The 17897-nt window shown below is 37.4% G+C and overlaps 1 protein-coding gene across 4 annotated transcripts in view; it reads right to left on the reverse strand.

The window, feature by feature from the left end:
- Positions 1-17897, reverse strand: part of CSMD3 (CUB and Sushi multiple domains 3) — a 737988-nt gene that overhangs the window by 633848 nt on the left and 86243 nt on the right. For all 4 annotated transcript variants that reach the window (XM_086609528.1, XM_086609527.1, XM_086609526.1 and 1 more), the window contains exon 2: positions 16174-16396. In XM_086609528.1, coding sequence (XP_086465654.1) covers positions 16174-16396 — 223 coding nt within the window. The remainder of the gene's footprint in view (positions 1-16173; positions 16397-17897) is intronic.

The raw sequence follows: 17897 nt of genomic DNA on the forward strand, positions 1-17897 counted from the left end.
AATCTGAAAAGAGCACTTCGTTTGAGAAAACACATTAATTAAAAAAAAAAATAATAACAACACACAAAATAAATTTGTTTGTATATTGAGAGTTATAATTTTTTTGAAACCAGAACAAAAACAAAAACAGAGCAGTAACTCCTCTGTTTTTGAAACGGCTTCCTCATGGCTTAATATCAGTTAAAAAATTTTTTACAGCTGCACCACATAAATCAGTGTTAAGAACTACTGCCGAATAAATCTGGATCACATTAGCATAGTAACGAAACCTGGTATTGTTACCGAAAATCCGGAATAAGAAACTTATCAACACCAATGGGATGTAGATAAGCAGACACTTCTTTATTGCGGCGCCGGGTGCACGGGGGATATCTCCTCCTAACGTGCGCACCTTGCACCGAAGTCAAACTTCTTATATAGAGCTGACATATGCAAATCCATTAGGAAATCATACATAAACATATAAATTCCCGAAAATCATTAGCATATTCTCCTCCCATTTCTGATTCTGTGCCATCAAAGTTAGAATCATCTAGAAATGAGTCTGGGGTGCAATATAGGTAGGTGGTCTGTGATTCGGTGGTCGCGATCTCCCCCTGCCGGAATTACCTTTTGCTTAAGTTCACGGTTCCTGGCAGGTACCCATAAACCATTATGAAACCGTTATGGTTGGCTTTCCCCATCTTCATTAATCTAGACCTTGATAGCTACATGCATTCCTCTAGTTCTATATAGGTATCATAAATCAATTTACAAATCAACTTGTGCTTTGTACTACATGTTACTACATGTTCTTACTGGATGATTCTAACCGATCCCTTTGGTCCTGGTACAGGGCTATACAAGAGTTCCATAGCAGCAGTTTCATAGCAGCATGTGTTTACTATACGAGCACACTTTTCATTAGAAGATTTCTTATAATTCTATATTATTAAAATCAACTACTAACTAGTTTGTAATTAAAACTATTGATCAAACGTTAATTACCAAAAATTTTAAGTATCAGTAACAGTATTACAGTAAGTTGATCAATAACCTAGTGTGGTTCTAAACTACAAGAAAAAAATATTCAGTAATACTCTGAGAAAAAAAAAAAAACAAACCAAAACCCATATTTAATTTCCCTAGACAAATATTGAGAAAATCTTAGTCACAGAAAGATTAAACCTACTTCACCCAAAACAGGGATAGAGAAGAAGTTTTTAAATCCTCTACATAAACTGAACAATCATGTCAAATTTAATTCCAAGGTTCAATATACTCAAAGCTAAAAGTCTATAAGAATCTTGCTTATTACAGATGCCAAAGGTCTAATACAAATAGGAACTTGTCTGGATTTTTAGTTGAGGGGGTTTTGTAGTTTTAGTTAAGGCCACTGTGAGATCTTTTAAAAAAAGTGATCTTCAAAAATGGTAATTTCATAGATAGAAACTACAAATAGGAAGTGATAAAGCCAAAATAGAAAAATTATGAGAGGATAATTAATTAGAGTGGGCTTAGAAAGGTAGGACAGAGACAGATAAAACAATTTTACTAATTGGTGTGGAATGGAATGGATTAGAATGGAATATGAGATAAATCATAGGTAACAGTTTGACAGTTAAAGAAATATTGTGAAAAGAGGAAGGCACAAATATATTCAGAGCTTATTCTTCTCGAGAAAGACAAGTCAATCCATTGCTTTCCATTTTAACTTTAAAAAGAGAGAGAGATCTCCATTCTAAGTTTTTCCCCTATCTGTAATCATAATTACAGAATTTATAACACACACTCTGAGAATGAGACATGTACATAGTATTTATAAGTGGAAACAGTACTTTTTATACTCTTTTATAATATTTTATTTGGAAAAAAACTTACTTTAACTTGTTTAAATAGTGAATAATGTGATTTTTCACTCCTCTTAGTTCTGTATGTTGGCCAATAAAAAGTTTACTTGATTTTTCTGCTTTTTTGCTTGATATGGAGGATTTTGTGATTTTTTTTTTCAATTCTATATTTAAATTTATTTTCTCTTCCTATAATCACTTGAAATCACAGAGGAAATAAAAATAATTAATCAAAACTATTACAGCCATGATTCATTTTCACATGGTCTGCTATAACATGTTTACAATAGCACTGAGACTAGGCAAAGAATATTTTTGGAATTATTAATAATCAAATGGCTATGAGAGATAATTACCTTGATTAGCATGTCACTGTGACTTTTTCATCCAGGTCATATTTATAGAGTTGGATTATCAAGTACCATGCTGCATACTTCCTATGAAGGCAATAACCTAAGAAATGACCTAGTTTCAAATTTAAAAAAAACCTATATACTTTGACTTAATTCCAGATTTTGCCATTGGAGAAAACTTATGTCAGTGGTTACGATTTGAAAAGTATGTACTTTACTGTTGCCTTCAAACTGTACAAATATTTTTGCAATTTATCAACGGCTGCTTTCTAAATGACAACTGAACTACTACAGTATATGAACAGTTGCAGTACAGAAGTAGCCTAGAAGTACAGCTGTCTTCACTCAGGACTTCACCACTTTTGTGTATGTAGAGTCCCATTTGGGAGTTTGCATGGGTCTGCTACATCCTCTATAGCACTTATCTCTTCTCATTCCTGTCATATCTTACTTGTTGCTTACTAATGTTCCACATCTTCTTTTTAGAAATTGGTACAATAAAAGACATATATCAAAGATGTTTATATATATGTTGTATCTTCACAACATTCCTTATTTTTGTACTTAATGTTTATTAGTTAGATCATCATGCTGGGCCCTTTTCATTTCAGTTATTCCAACGCTCAATATTCCACCCCAAAATATGAGCTCCATTCTTTGTACATAAATGCTTGTTATTCTGGAGAGGTGTTCTCATCAACAACTTTAATCACCTTGTAAAAGAGCGTTAGAGAAAGGTCCATCTGCATGCTTTAGCAATAGATGTCTTCATCAGTTTCTGGCAAGCCATAGATAAAAATGAACAGCATTTGTCAAAGGAAAAATTCGTTTTGCATAGTATTAGAAAAGACCTGAAGGAGATGAGGATTCTCTGCTTGCAAGTCTTGGTTAAAACTTAGTCTACCTATACAGTTTGAGTATAAAAGATGTACAGACTGAGAGAGTTGGGGCTGTTCAGCCTGGAGAAGAGAAGGCTCCGGGGTGATCTTATCGCAGCCTTCCAGTACCTGAAGGGGACCTACAGGAAAGTTGGAGAGGGACTTTTTACAAGGTCGTGTAGTGATCGGACAAGGGGCAATGGATTTAAACTGAAAGAGGGTAGATTTAGATTAGATATAAGGAAGAAATTCTTTACCTTGAGGGTGGTGAGGCACTGGAATAGGTTGCCTGGAGAAGTTATGGGTGCCCCATCCCTAGAAGTGTTCAAAGTCAGGTGGGATGAGGCTTTGAGCAACCTGGTGTAGTGGAAGGTGTCCCTGCCCACGGCAGGGGGGTTGGAACTAGATGATCTTTGAGGTCTCTTCCAACAGAAACCATTCTATCATTCTATGATTCTACAGAAAGTGACATTAAACTATGAGCAAGAAAAGCAAATCTATTTTATCTTAGAGGAATTTCTACTGTTGTTTAAAACTGGACGAAATATGAATTTCTCTCTATGCAGAGTTCATTTCATATTATAAAGAAGCAGTATTTAACTACCAAAATTACTTCAGTCCTTTGTATAGATGTTATCAAGCTAAGTTTCCTATACACCTTGAAAAGAAGACGTGTGGTATATGTGTTTTACAATGCAAACATGGAAGCACAGTGGAGTCGTGTAATTGATCAAGACCATATAAGAAAATTGTATCAATTCATGCCTGAATTTTTAAATCCTAAGGAAAAAGACATTTTTGCATAACTATGTTGCTACAGTTAGGTCTTAAAGAGTTGCACTACTACAGAAGAACTGACAGCAGATTTGGAGATAATTTTTTTTGATGCTACTAACACTTAGAAAAAATCTCTGAGGTTTGGGATTTTTTTGTTGGGTTCATGCAGTTTTTTGGTAGGAAAAGATGCTCTTCTCTGTCAGCAGATTTGGGAATTTCTAGTATACTGTTGACATAAACTGGTACTTAAATAGAATAAAATATAACATATTTTATATTTACATGAAGAATTTGGATGATAAAATATTCGCTTCAAACTGTGCAATGTAATGTAACCTATAAGAGCCATTTTTCAATAATAAGATACCACATTCACAATTTAAGATAAAGATTACAGAATAGAATAGAAAATACAGAGGAAAGCTCTCCAGTTCAAGCATTATGCCTAAAAATTAATTACTTCTCATAAGTATATGTATAAATACACACACATACACATACACACACACATGTGCATACATACATATTTGCACAAACATTTATATGTTTAAAATAGAATGATCATACCTTTCTTCAAAAACAATAGAAATAATCATAACATTCAGATTTAAGTTTAGTAATAGCATGTGATTGTTCTAGTTACATTCTAATCCAATTACCAATTTTAGGAACTATATATATTGATACTGTCAACTGCAACAATACAAGGTGAATTTAGCACCTGGTTTAAGACTTCTTTTGCCATGCAAGCAAATTTAACAGTTAGACATACCTGCAACACAATGAGTCTTTCCCATAGACTATAACTTTCTGGGACAAGATTATTATTGTGAACTATCATTCTTCTCCCTTTTATAGCTGAAACATAGGTGGAAGACTAATGGCCACAGGCAGTCTGTGCTGGCATGCTGTGATATAATGTCATATGTGTGTGTAATATACAAGTGGTCTCTGTAACAAAATTCAACTTTGCTTCCTAAAGTATTTCAAATCTCATAAAACAATATAGCAACACAAAGAAAAATGAATAACTAATATTTAGCAGAGCTTATTCTCAAAATGACCACACTCATCTCCCTATAAAATTGGTTTATGCACTCTTCAGCTTTATAATGCTAGTTACCAGCTTTTCCAAAGAAGATAATAATTCTCAGAGGCTGTAAAAGAGATTTCTCTTACATTACATGAGAAGTCAAATAAACAAACTAGTCCAACATCCATCAGCTAATTCAAAGTAGCCAAACTGGCCATCCCAATTACTTCAGGGAAAGATATCTCATGGAAGGCTGATAATGGGAAAGTCTGTTCCTTAGGTCAGTTAGAAGAAAGTTACCTCCACCTTTAAATAATTACCAAAAATTTTTATTTGGTTGATTAGTTTTCATTTGATTTTGGTTTTAAATCTTTATCATTTAACTTTGGACTTCCTCGCCAGCTAAATGAATGTCTAACCATTTTTTCCCAACCTGCTAAAATCTTAACTTCTTTGCAATAATGTCTTCAAGAGATGGGTTGCACCTTGTCTGGGCAAGAACTTTCTTTTATCAGTTTTAATTTTCTAGCTCAATGAGTATTTAGAAATTTAACATCATATAAAAATATTGCCAAGAATACAGCAGAACTGATGTGAGCTACTGTTCTTTCAGCTTTGTATTTATAATCACAATGCCAAGTATTTTATTGCTTCAATGTATTTCCACATAAAGCAAGCTTTTCCGATTGAAAAAAAGAAATATCTATTTAAATGTCTTGCCTGCTCAGAACCTATCTTTAAGAGCTGAATATCTATTTACCATTACAGTCTGCTACATTTTTTTCATTTATCTTTGTCTTCTCTTATCTGCAAGCTTTGCTGTATTTATTGTTGTGTGTCTCTACCCATGTTCAGTCCATTTTCAACATTCTACATATTTTCTGTTTTCATCTTCGTTGTATTTATTTTTTATGTTCATGCAGTGAAAATTTTCTTGCTCAGATTCATTCAGTTCACTTATCTGCCTCATCGTTTGCCACTTTGATTGCTGGTTCATTGTGCCTTCTTTTCTTAATTGTCATTGTTCCTTCCTTCAGTCTGCGTTGTTCTTTGTTCCTTTTTCCTTCTGTTTCCTTATAGCTTCATTGGTCTTTGACTAGCACTTACACCTTTCTATTTTCGCTTTCTTTGTAAGGGGACAGCGTCATCCCGTTTGGGTTTGTTCACTAGTCTCTACATTCTCTAATGAAATTGCTTCCTTTCTTCTCTTCCCATGCAAATAGTGGGGAACTCTAGAGAACTGTGCATCCACTGAAAGAAAAATCAATGACTCAGTGATCAGGGGTTTGAAGGTGTTTCCAAAATGCTGAATCCTTCATTTGATCCTAATCAGCTCACAATTTCTGCTCTGGTTGATAGTTTGGACAGAAAATGAACAGTGACAAGAGAAGAAAAGTGCGTTGTCCTAGGTTACAAAGTAAGATGTGCCCAAAGGTATGTATTCTATCATCATCTTCACGAGCTGTTGAGACCAGGTGGGGCGGTGTTTTCCTCGCCTCCTCCTTCCAGACTATCTTCTGTTAATGGGCCCATCAATGCCTTGCCGCACGACTCATGGATCACTCCCTCCAGAAGCGATCTCTGTTTGATGGGCCATCAAGGATCCACCGCCAGACTCACAGAACATCGGCCCCACGGTGAGATGCTCCAGCCGGGAGGGGAGGGGGCGCCTCGCGACTGCGCCCGCGCGCGGGAAAGCGGCGGCGGTCGGTCGGTCGGTCGGTCGGTCGGTCAGTCGGGCTCTCTTGGAGTCACCGGGGGAGACGGGCACTTCTCGGGGCTCGGTGACTGATTGGAACCACTCGAGGCCCGCTGTGTGCCTTCCTCCCAGACCCGGGAGGCCTGGGTCGGTCGGCATTGGCACTGCAGAGGAGCAGCTTTTCTCCCCCACTGGATTCCCAGAGGAGCAGCTTTGTCTTCTCCGCCGGGTTCCCGGAGGAAGACCGGGCCCATCTGCAGCACCGCCGGCCCTTCGGAGGCGGCCCGCGCCCTTCTGCAGGATCGCTGCTTCCGCGGAGCCACGGCTGCCGTTCCCGGAGGGACTGCAGCCACCATTGGATCGGGCTGCTGCCAGCGCCCTGACCAGCGGAGTGTCAGGTCGTATTCTGACTCTGTCAGTGGATTTTTTTTTTGTGTACTATTGCATTCGTAGTTTTTTTTTTTTCCCTTCTTTTTAATTTTCCTAGTAAAGAACTGTTATTCCTACTCCCATATCTTTTCCTGAGAGCCCCTTAATTTCAAAATTCTAGTAATTCGGAGGGAGGGGGGTTTACATTTTCCATTTCAAGGGAGGCTCCTGCCTTCCTTAGCAGACCCCTGTCGTTCCAAACCGAGACATGCGTGTACTTAGGGCATAATAAACAGTCTGAGCAGAAAAAACTCACAGAGCCATGGTTGCCTGTGATGATAATGGAAACTTTTGGAGATTCAATAAATGGTGCATTGCCTCCCTGTCAACAACTCTTGATCTATGTCAATGTCCAAAAAGACTTAAACAGGAGAGTGAAAAAGGAAGCTCTGTACGTTTTCAATTGTCAGGGTTAGTTGGGTATGAAGACCTGAATGACTGCAAATATTTCACTTTGACATGTCTTAAAGGCTTAATAACTCAATAATCAAAGAGATTTTGTCTCTGTCAGAGTTAATCTAGAACCTCACAGAGTTGCCATTTTTGTCTTTATTTTATTAGTACTGAGTTTGCTAACTTGAGCAGCTGTTGTGATAGTAGATGAAAGGTACAGAACTAACTTGGAGGAGAACTCTAATAATAGGATTTGAAATGACAGTAATATAAACCAAACAACAACAATGCTCAGAAAGGGTCTTTATATGCTTTAAGTAAACAAGACATTGTTCATATGAGAAAAAGCTTACGAAAACCAAAAGGATACACGTGGAAAAAATGGAGCTGTGTACAACAAAGTTTGCATCCAGAAAGGAGAATCAACACACCATTGTGGCATTTTGCCCAGACAAGACACTGACATTAGCTCTGGGCACCCTGTACTACATCTTGTAGTACTGTAGATCACTTAAAGATAAAGAAAGTGGGAAGGGAAAGAGCAAGTAAAAGAAGTCTTAAAGTCAGGCAACTCTGTAAGTGAAAGCCCTGACATAGCAGAACGGGAGGAAGAAGGAGGCAAAAGCAAGGAAAAAATGTGGTGCTTTTTTTGTCTTGTGGTTTTGATGAGAGTTAATAAAGGAAAGAGTGGAGTGCTTGCCAACAAATAACAGCATAACAGACTCTCAAAAAAAGTAAAGTAATAAGTTTGGCTGGGAGATAGTAAAGGATGTAACATAGATATAAACCTTCATAAAGAATTAAGGTTAAAGTTCTAAGGACCAGAAGAAGAAAGGAGTCAGAAGAAAAAGATTACTGTAGCTTTCAGGGTGGCATTAGGTGACATATAACAAGCTGGAGGTTGCACTAATGTTAGCAGCATAGCCTAACTGCTGCCTGTTTGAACCAGACTTCTCTCTATTAAAAGGAGGAACACATATTCAGCATTCTTAGAATAAGAAATGGAAAATCAGGCAGAGCTATTAAATGAAGGCACTGGAAGTTTCTGCTATTGCCAACATTCATTCTTTTGCTGGACTTCCTTCTTCGTAAAATTTCTGTAAGATAATTTTGACAATTGAGCACATGTAAGATGTAAAATATAATTCTTTCACTTTCAAAATAGCAAGTTTTATAGGAAAAATCTAGTTTTCTGGAAATATATTTTTCCCCCTTTTAAAATTGGGAGTTGTTACTATTTTACTTAGTACTCTTAATTTTTTAAATAAGAACATAAAATTACTAAAGTATCCTTGATTTTACTGTGGGTTTTTTTTGTTGTTTATTTTGTTTTGTTCTGTTTCAATTTGTTCCCTGCCTTGATTATTTTTCAGTAAAATTTTAGGTGTAGAAAAAAGGATGGATGATGCTAGGATTTCAATGCTCCAAAACCAAAAAAGTGTAAATTATTCAGAGAAAGTATACCTTAAATTTGTAACTGGTTTTGAGCTAAAACACAGCTTGATTTTTGTTGTCAGTAATACCTGGCACATATATGATGGAGAGACAGGTATCTGACAGTGCCATCAGGCCAGGAGCAGGCACTGACGAGGTGACAGCAGGGTGCTCGCCTCATTCATGTGGGTGTTCTCTTACCAGCTGGGAAAAACACTCATGCTGCTCCTACTGTGGTCTTCTAGATCACTGAAACAGATTCAAGTCCTATGACACGGTCAGAGCAGCCAGTCTGGCTTCTTGTCCTGGCATGTCTGATAATTTTCCATGCCCTTTTCAGGAAGCATAACCTCAGCCTAGAGCCAAGTAAGCAACCAATTCACCTTCCTGCAACCCTAACAGTATTCAATATGAATTAATATTAAGGATTCTTTGTAATTTTACATATTTCCACTCACGATTTTTCCATAATTAGTTAGACTAAATAAATTAATTTTAATTTTATAGTCAGTACCAGCCATTCTAAGCGGAGTAATATCTGTTATTCCATATGCTATGGAATTAAAAAGAAAAAGTGTTTTAATTTTGTTTAAGTTTAGTTTTGAGTTTATTCTTCTGTTATTTCTTTTTTGAGTAGTTTGCAATACCATTATGAAAGTATGAGTCTGTTTGTTAAATAACAAATTGAAACCTTAGAAAGTATTAGGGTTGAAAGAGCATACCCAATTATGTTTAACACTAGGAGCATCCTGAAATTAAGATCTACTTAATAATCTTCTGAAAATTTTTTTCTTTTTCAAATGATGGGGAAATAAATATTAAAATTACAGGCCTTCTCAGGGAGTCATATGTTTTAGAAGAAAGCAATTCATTGATAGAGAAAAGGCAGTAGATGTCTCCTGTAATTTCAGAGGATTTCTCCTATACATCTCAGAAGCACTGCTCAGGTAACCGGTGCATTTGATTCTTGTTTGCCTCAGCAGGAAGTGTAGATGAAAGGATGATTTATCTTGCTTAAAAACAAGAGATTAGAAAAGATGAACATTAGCTCACCTTTTAAACACTGAGAATGCTAAAGCTTCTTTCCATTCAAATTTCCTAATAAGATGCTAACCATGAGTAGGTAGAGAAAAGTTTTTAATTAATCCAATTAAACCTTTGGACACAGTGACCATATCAACATTTTAAAATATCTCTACAGATACATGCTGGTCTTGTAGACTCTGAAACACAAGCAAAAGATATATTTATTAAGTGTTCAAAAATTCCATTTTGTGCCTGTTTGACACACCTCCACTTCTCATGATTTTTAGATAAACATATTCATACTTTTTTTCACTTATGCAAACAAATGAACAGCTGTCACCGTCACAAAATGATTAAACCTTTTTGCTAACTGTAGAGCTTTCCAAACTTCTGTACTATGTCTGTCCTTTGAAGACCACACATAGTGACATTTTCTGATTTTTTTACCAGAACATTCCAGTAGACTTGTCATTTTCTAAATAATTTTATTTTTAACTTTAGAAAATATATAATCTTGGCAACTACAAAATTGCTTTCTGAACATAAATGTATGAAAGAGTCTCTTAGTCAACACAACAAGACAAAAATATACTGGATTGTATTATTCAATTTATCCCAGTACAATAGCAGCAGGTAAGCATTTTTGTTCTCTGTTTAAAATAGATCTGAAATTGTTTAATTGATTTAAACACAATGTTAATTTTGTGATGAATATTCAAATGTCAAATCAATTAACTGGTTAGGTACTGGTAATTTTGGTAAATACATTCCCTTGGAACTGTGAACAGAGCTTGGGTATATAATCACAAGTTATTATTCAGTTGTTTAAAGCCATTTCTAATATCACTTTGCAAGTTGGGGTATTAATTAGAGCAAAAAACTATATTTCAGAAAACTATTGAGTATGACATCTCTTAAAAGTAGCTTTCAATTCTAAGAACCTTACTCGTTAAAAAGAAAAAAGACAATGCTCTTTGATATTTACTAATAGTGTATTATAGATTATGCTTAGAAATTTCTTTAGGGAAAAAAAAAAAGAAAACAAAATATTTTCCAAGTTATAAAGCAAAATACTTGCAAGGAAATGTCAGAATTGAGGTTGCTGTTCTCTCACCCACCTACATATGCACCATATTACTGCCACTAATAGAGCAGTTTGAAATTAATTGTGGTTTCCGTATGACTATTCAAGGAGAGACATGAAGAGTATCAATGAATAATTTGTATAGGTAGTTCCATACATTGTTTTGTACAGTATATAAATCATGCTTTAAAAGCAAGTATTAAATATACAGTGTCAAGATCCTGAGGAAACAAATAGACCTTCCTGGCCCTGGCCAGCCTCAGCTGCAACTCCCACTCACCACTGCCCGTGGGTCCTGAGACTCCATTTCAGCCCACCCTGAGGCATCCAGACCCTGCTACAGCTCTGTCCCTGTCTCTGCCTCCTGTATGAGCCTTTCAGCCCTACTCTCGGGAAGCTCAGCTGGGCCTGTTTGGTTTTGCTCACAGCTGGACTCTCTGGAGGCACCCTGGACCTGGTTCATTGCTTGCCATGCAAGGTGTTGTCGATGGACCCTGTTACCAGTCCCCAGCTCTGCCCCTTGTGTTCAGCCTTTGTGGGATTGTGCCCTGATGGTGAGAGCACAGCCTGAGCGGGGTCACCCTCAGCTCCAGGCTTGTGCCCCTCACGGAGCAGCCCTGCTTGTGCCACTCCCTAAAATATGACAGTAGCTACTACAGCAAATTATTTACAAGTTGTACTAAAAAATATTTTCATAGCATGCAAGACATATTATCAGATGATTCCAATTGGCTTTTGCAAAGCAGTTGATTTATGTGATGTTTTATCAGTTCAAATCATACCTTCCGTTAACTTCATTTAAAAGTGAGATTTCTTATCACTAATGGAGACAAAACTCTTGTTTCTCAAGCTGGAAAACCAGAAAATTGAAAACATGTTTTTGATATGTATCTTCAAAAAGCTTGGCTGAAATGATTCATCTAGTAACACACAAAAATTATGTGAAAGGCAGAAACTTTAAAAAAATAAAACGAGTTCTATCTGGGAATGTAACACTTTTTCACTCAGAATAGCAGTAAGAAGTATTAGCTACTTTCCAAAATAAGGTGTATACAAAGTTGTAATTTAAGCATAATAATATAAAACCAAATCCTGATTTTTTTTTTTTTTTTTTTTGAGGGAGCTAGATGTATAAGCGTGAAAGAAAGGGTACACAAAAGTCACAAAGATGCACAGGGAGGACAACGAGAAAGCCCTAAAAATAGACAGTGTCTATGACATGACCCAGAAAGACTCCCAAGTATGAAATTTTACTGAAAGCTTGGTTCAAATACAGTAAGTAACGCTATCTTTCTGCAAATAGATTTTTTGGTAGGTGATTACAAATATGATTTATGGAATGATACAAATTTTTTTTAGTTTAGTTCATGGCTTTAAACTATTCTATATTTTCTCTATTTATAGTTTGAGGCAAAGATCTAGCATATGAAATATGCTAAATCTAGCATATACAGTAACACGAAGACAAAAGTGTAATATTGACTGTACACTTTCCATATTGGCCATATCTGACATACTTCTCTTCCATTTGGTATTGTTTAGCTGCCATATAGGTGCCATCTAATCTAGATGTTAAGCTGTTAAGCATCCACTGAAGACAGTCAATGACTGCAAATTTCAACAAGATTCCATTCAGAGGAGAACAATTAAACAAAGAAGTATAAAACTGGATGAGGATGGAGCCAGAGGTCATGAGCTTCATAAATAGCCCAACTGCAAAATCTTTTTCTGTCATATAGAAACTTCTTCCAATCAAAATATTGAAATAGAAAAAGAAATAAAGTGGCCTTGTCTGAGAATTTTTTTTTAACTGTGCAGTTATGTATTTTACTAATATATCTGTATAGTGGCCTGAAAATATTTTTGTCTGTTACAAAATTAATGGGAGGGTGACTAGTGTAATCCAATTACACTTTCATGAATGTTACTTAAAAATGATAAAATATACTGTCATGCTAGAAAGAAAGTTAGAATCATAGAATCATAGAATGGTTAGGGCTGGAAGGGACCTTCAAAGGTCATCTAGTCCAACCCCCCTGCAAGGAACAGGGATATCTCCAACTAGATCAGGTTGCTCAGGGCCTTGTCCAACCTGGCCTTGAACGTCTCCAGGGATGGAGCATCCACCACCTCTCTGGGCAACCTGTTCCAGTGTTCTACCACTCTCATAGTAAAAAATTTTTTCCTAATATCCAACCTGAACCTACCTCCCTCTATTTTAAAACCATTACCCCTTGTCCTATCATAACTGGCCCTCCTGAACAGCCTCTCCCCATCTTTCCTGTAGGCCCCCTTGAGGTACTGGAAGACCGCTATAAGGTCACCCCGGAGCCTCCTCTTCTCCAGGCTGAACAGCCCCAACTCTTTCAGCCTGTCCTCATAGGAAAGGTGCTCCAGCCCTCTTATCATCTTCGTGGCCCTCCTCTGGACCCTCTCCAACTGGTCCATGTCCTTCTTATGTTGGGGACTCCAGAACTGGACGCAGTACTCCAAGTGAGGTCTCACGAGGGCAGAGTAGAGGGGGAGAATCACCTCCCTCGACCTGCTGGCCACGCTCCTCTTGATGCAGCCCAGGACGCGGTTGGCCTTCTGGGCCGCAAGAGCACATTGCCGGCTCATATTGAGCTTCTCATCCACCAGTACTCCCAAGTCCTTCTCCTCAGGGCTGCTCTCGATCCAATCACCACCCAGTCTGTATTTATGCCTGGGATTGCCACGACCCAGATGTAGGACCTTGCATTTGGCCTGGTTAAACTTCATGAGGTTGGTACGGGCCCACCTCTCCAGCCTGTCGAGATCCCTCTGGATGGCATCCCTCCCTTCCAGCGTGTCGACGGCACCACACAGCTTGGTGTCATCGGCGAACTTGCTGAGGGTGCACTCCATGCCACTGTCCACGTCACTGACAAAGATGTTGAAGAGGGCCGGGCCCAACACAGACCCCTGAGGGACGCCACTCGTTTCCACAAGCAACTATACATCAGTAAAACTTTACTTGTTTAAGTAAAAAACTTTTGTAAAAAGAAAACTCTAGGAAACATCATCTTACTATTTGCTACAGCAATCTCAGAAAATAAACATCACCATGAAAGATTTAGTAAAGCTTGTATGCTTTTACTATCACACTTTCTTAATTTAAAACCCAATTCTCCACTGACACAAATATATACTATTTCTTTACTGCATCCACATGATGGCAAGCTCTTATAAGTCTTGCAAAAGTAGTCTATTTCAAGACCTATATGGAGGCTTAATCAACCCACCACATTACCCATTTGACAAGCAGAATTCATACCCTGCACAGATTTGAGATGAAGAATTTTACTGTTCTAATTTCCTTCTAGTACCATGTTACATTTTCTTTGTAGTGGACAGATGCTGGACTGTTATGTAGTTGGTAAAAAAAAAATTGTTAACAGTGAATCAATACTTGCTATTTAATGTTTTGAAAACACATTCCTTTATTGGAGCAGCACTATGCAAAGTAAAATGAAACTGGACATTCCCTGGTTAGGAACACACATTACATTCTTCATAGAATCATAGAATGATTTGGATTGGAAGAAACCTTTAAAGATCATCTAGTTCCAACCCCCCTGATGTGGTCAAGGACATCTTGAACTAGATCAGATTATTCAAAGCCCCATCCCACCTGACCTTGAATACATCCAGGGATGGGGCATCTACCAACTCTCTGGGAAACCTGTTCCACTGTCTTACCACCCTCATCATACAGAATTTCTTCCTTATATCCAGTCTAAATTTACTTGCTTATAAGCCCCCTTTAACTAGGGGCTACAGTAAGGTCTCCCCAGAGCCTTCTCTAGACTGAACAGTTCCAGTTCTTTTAGCCTTTCCTCATAGAAGAGGTATTCCATCCCTCTGATCATTTTTGTGGCCCTCCTCTGGATTTGCTCCAACAGCTCCATGTCTTTCCTGTGCTGAGCACTCTTGAGCTGAATGCAGTACTCCAGGTGGGGTCTCACAAGAACAGAGTAGAGGGGCAGAATCATTTCCCTCGACCTGCTGGACACACTTCTTTTGATGCAGCCGAGGATATGATTGGCTTTCTGAACTGTAAGAGCACATTGATGGTTCATGTCCAAGTTTTCATCTACCAATATCCCCAAGTCCTCATCCACAAGATTGCTCCTAATCCATTCATCCCCCAGTCTGTACTGATACTGGGGATTGCCCTGACGGAAGTGCAAGTCCTTGCAATTGACCTCATTGAACTTCATGTTCTAACAGGCCCACCTCTCAAGCCTATCAGTCTCCTTCCGGATGACATCCCTTTTCTCAGGCGAATCAGCTGTACCACACAGCTTGGTGTCACCTGTGAACTCGCTCAGGGTGCACCAAATCCCATTCCTCCATGTCTAACAAAGATACTGAGTAGTGTTGGTCCCAATACAGAACCTTACAGACAACACTTGTTACTGATCTCCATTCGGACATTAAGCTATTGGTTGCAACTCTTTGAATGTGATCATCCAGCCAATTCCTTATCCATCAAATAGTCCACCCATCAAATCCATATCTCTCCTGTTTAGCAACAAGAATGTTGTGTGGAACCATGTCAAAGGCCTTACAGAAGTCTAGGTAGATGACAACTCGACTTACAGAAGTTGAGAAAGCTGATGATAAAGATAACTAGTAAATGTATGGATAATATGTCTGTTGCTATTGCAGAATTATTATGTATCCCTCCAGTTGCAACCTTCCAGAACTCTGAGGGAGACACTGGTAAAAAATGTTCTTTGACCCATCACACTGTCGATTTTTCAAACTGTTTTTTTACTTTTGTTATCATTCTGTGTCAGAAGATCCTCATACACAATTGCAAAAAGTTACTTATTCTCTGTGTCTTGAATGTATTATCTTTTTCTGAACTCTTTTGAAAGCCTCCTATTGCAAAGATTACAAAAGTTCCACCGTTACCAGATCATGCAAACTGAGACCTCCACAATCTCATATTCAATTTACATTCATTTATCTATGCTCGTGCACTTCTTAATTAAATACATTTTGTTGAGACAAATCTTATATGAGGGCTAGATTAATTTTAGCACTTAGACTAGAATTAAAGCACATAAATTTTTTTTAAAGACATTTATGATTAATTAAGGAAAGGACACTTTAAAGTCTAAATAAGAAAGAATATATAATTTTAAAATACTACTCAGGTATTTTTAAGATATGGATACAAGTTACACTTTAATAATGTTTATTCTTTACCTTGTCCTAAAGTTTGCAGGATGAGGATGCCCATCATATAATGACAAATAATCATATTCTTCTTCTAGAGCAAAAGACTGAAAGACAATCTGTATTCTGTTTCTTTCTTCTGCTATTATAACCCATGTACAGTTTGCACCATTTGGATATCCATATGGGAAGCCAGGGCTTTCTATAGTGCCATTAAGTCCTTTTAAGGTTCCGCCACAGGTATAAATAAATCCTGAAAAAAAACCAACAAACAAGAAAGAAATAAAAGTTAGCAATCTCTTTTTATATCAGTCTTCAATAAAATACATCGTTGGATTCATGATTTCTAAAAAATTATCAAAATTCTTCTTCATAAGTACTGTATTTAGAAAGGTAAAGCCCATGTTTTAATACAAATGCTGGCCACTTAATGCAAAACAACCCACCCACCTAACAAATGTCTTTTCCATACTGTTTATGTAAAGACATATGGTAGCATCTTTGCAAATAAATATATATAAGCAACATCTATGACTAAATTTACCTATGAGGCAAAGTATTTACATCAATTCTCTTTTTTTTAGAAAAGGAAGAGAAGCAGCCAGAGCAAAGTAAATGAGTCTTTCTTTGGTGAAGGTCTGATACAGATTAGATCTATTAACCTTCTACTGCTCCTCCCCTGAGTTTGAGAACTGAAAGAACCTGAAAGGCTACTATTATGAATGAGATTTTTCCAATCAATAATTCTGATTTATGAAAGCTGTGTACCTAAAGACTTAATGTGAAATAGCCATCTGTTGCATCATTATGTTGTCTCATGTAAATAACTGTGTTGTGTATTTGTGAGCAGAAAGAACTTAGTAAGGCTTTCTGTATCTAAATAAAATATTAAGATGAACAGCTTACGTGTTTTGACTGACCTTAAGTGAGTCATTAATGACCCCATTAGCCAGCTCAGCCTCACACAGCCGCTCAATCACTCTCCCCAGTGGGATGGGGGAGAGAATCAGAAAAGTTGTGAGAAAATATGTGGGTTGAGATAAAGACAGTTTAATAGGTAGAGCAAAAGCTGCACATATAAGTAAAGCAGAATAAGGAATTCATTGGCTACTTTGGTAGGCAGGTGTTTAGCCATTTCCAGGAAAGTCAGGCTTTGTTATTCCTAAGGGTTACATGGGAAGACAAACATCATAACCCTGAATGTGCCCTCTTCTTCCTTCTTTCCCCCAGCTTTTATCACTAAACATGATGAATACCCCTTTGGGCAGTTGGGATCAGTTGTCCCAGCTGTGTGCCTTCCCAGCTTCTTGTGCACTCCCAGCCTACTCGCTGGTGGAGTGGTGGAAAAGCAGAGAAGCAGATGGTGTGTAAGCACTGCTCAGCTATAACTAAAACATCCTTATGTTATCAATACTGTTTTGGTCTCAAATCCAAAATGTATCACCATAGTATCTATTATGACTAAAATTAACTCTATCCCAGACAAAATCAGTAAAGCGGGTCAAAGCTGAAAGGTAGATCTACCAATAGATTCTTTCTAACATGAATATCTCCGAATGTCAGGAATGGCCCCTATATTCAAAAGCCAAATTTTCTTGGACTGTAAGCAATATTATTTTTATATAAAAAATCGATAAATAGAAAACAAGAATAATTATAAAAACATCTCCCTCAAGTCACTGTGTCCTGGCAGGGTAGGTCCTTTTTCATACTCTTGCTCTCAATTCTAATGCTTAGTTACAGCAGTTCCTAAC

This window comes from Tauraco erythrolophus, chromosome 3, assembly GCF_009769465.1.
Source record: "Tauraco erythrolophus isolate bTauEry1 chromosome 3, bTauEry1.pri, whole genome shotgun sequence".
NCBI classification, from domain to species: Eukaryota; Metazoa; Chordata; class Aves; order Musophagiformes; family Musophagidae; genus Tauraco; species Tauraco erythrolophus.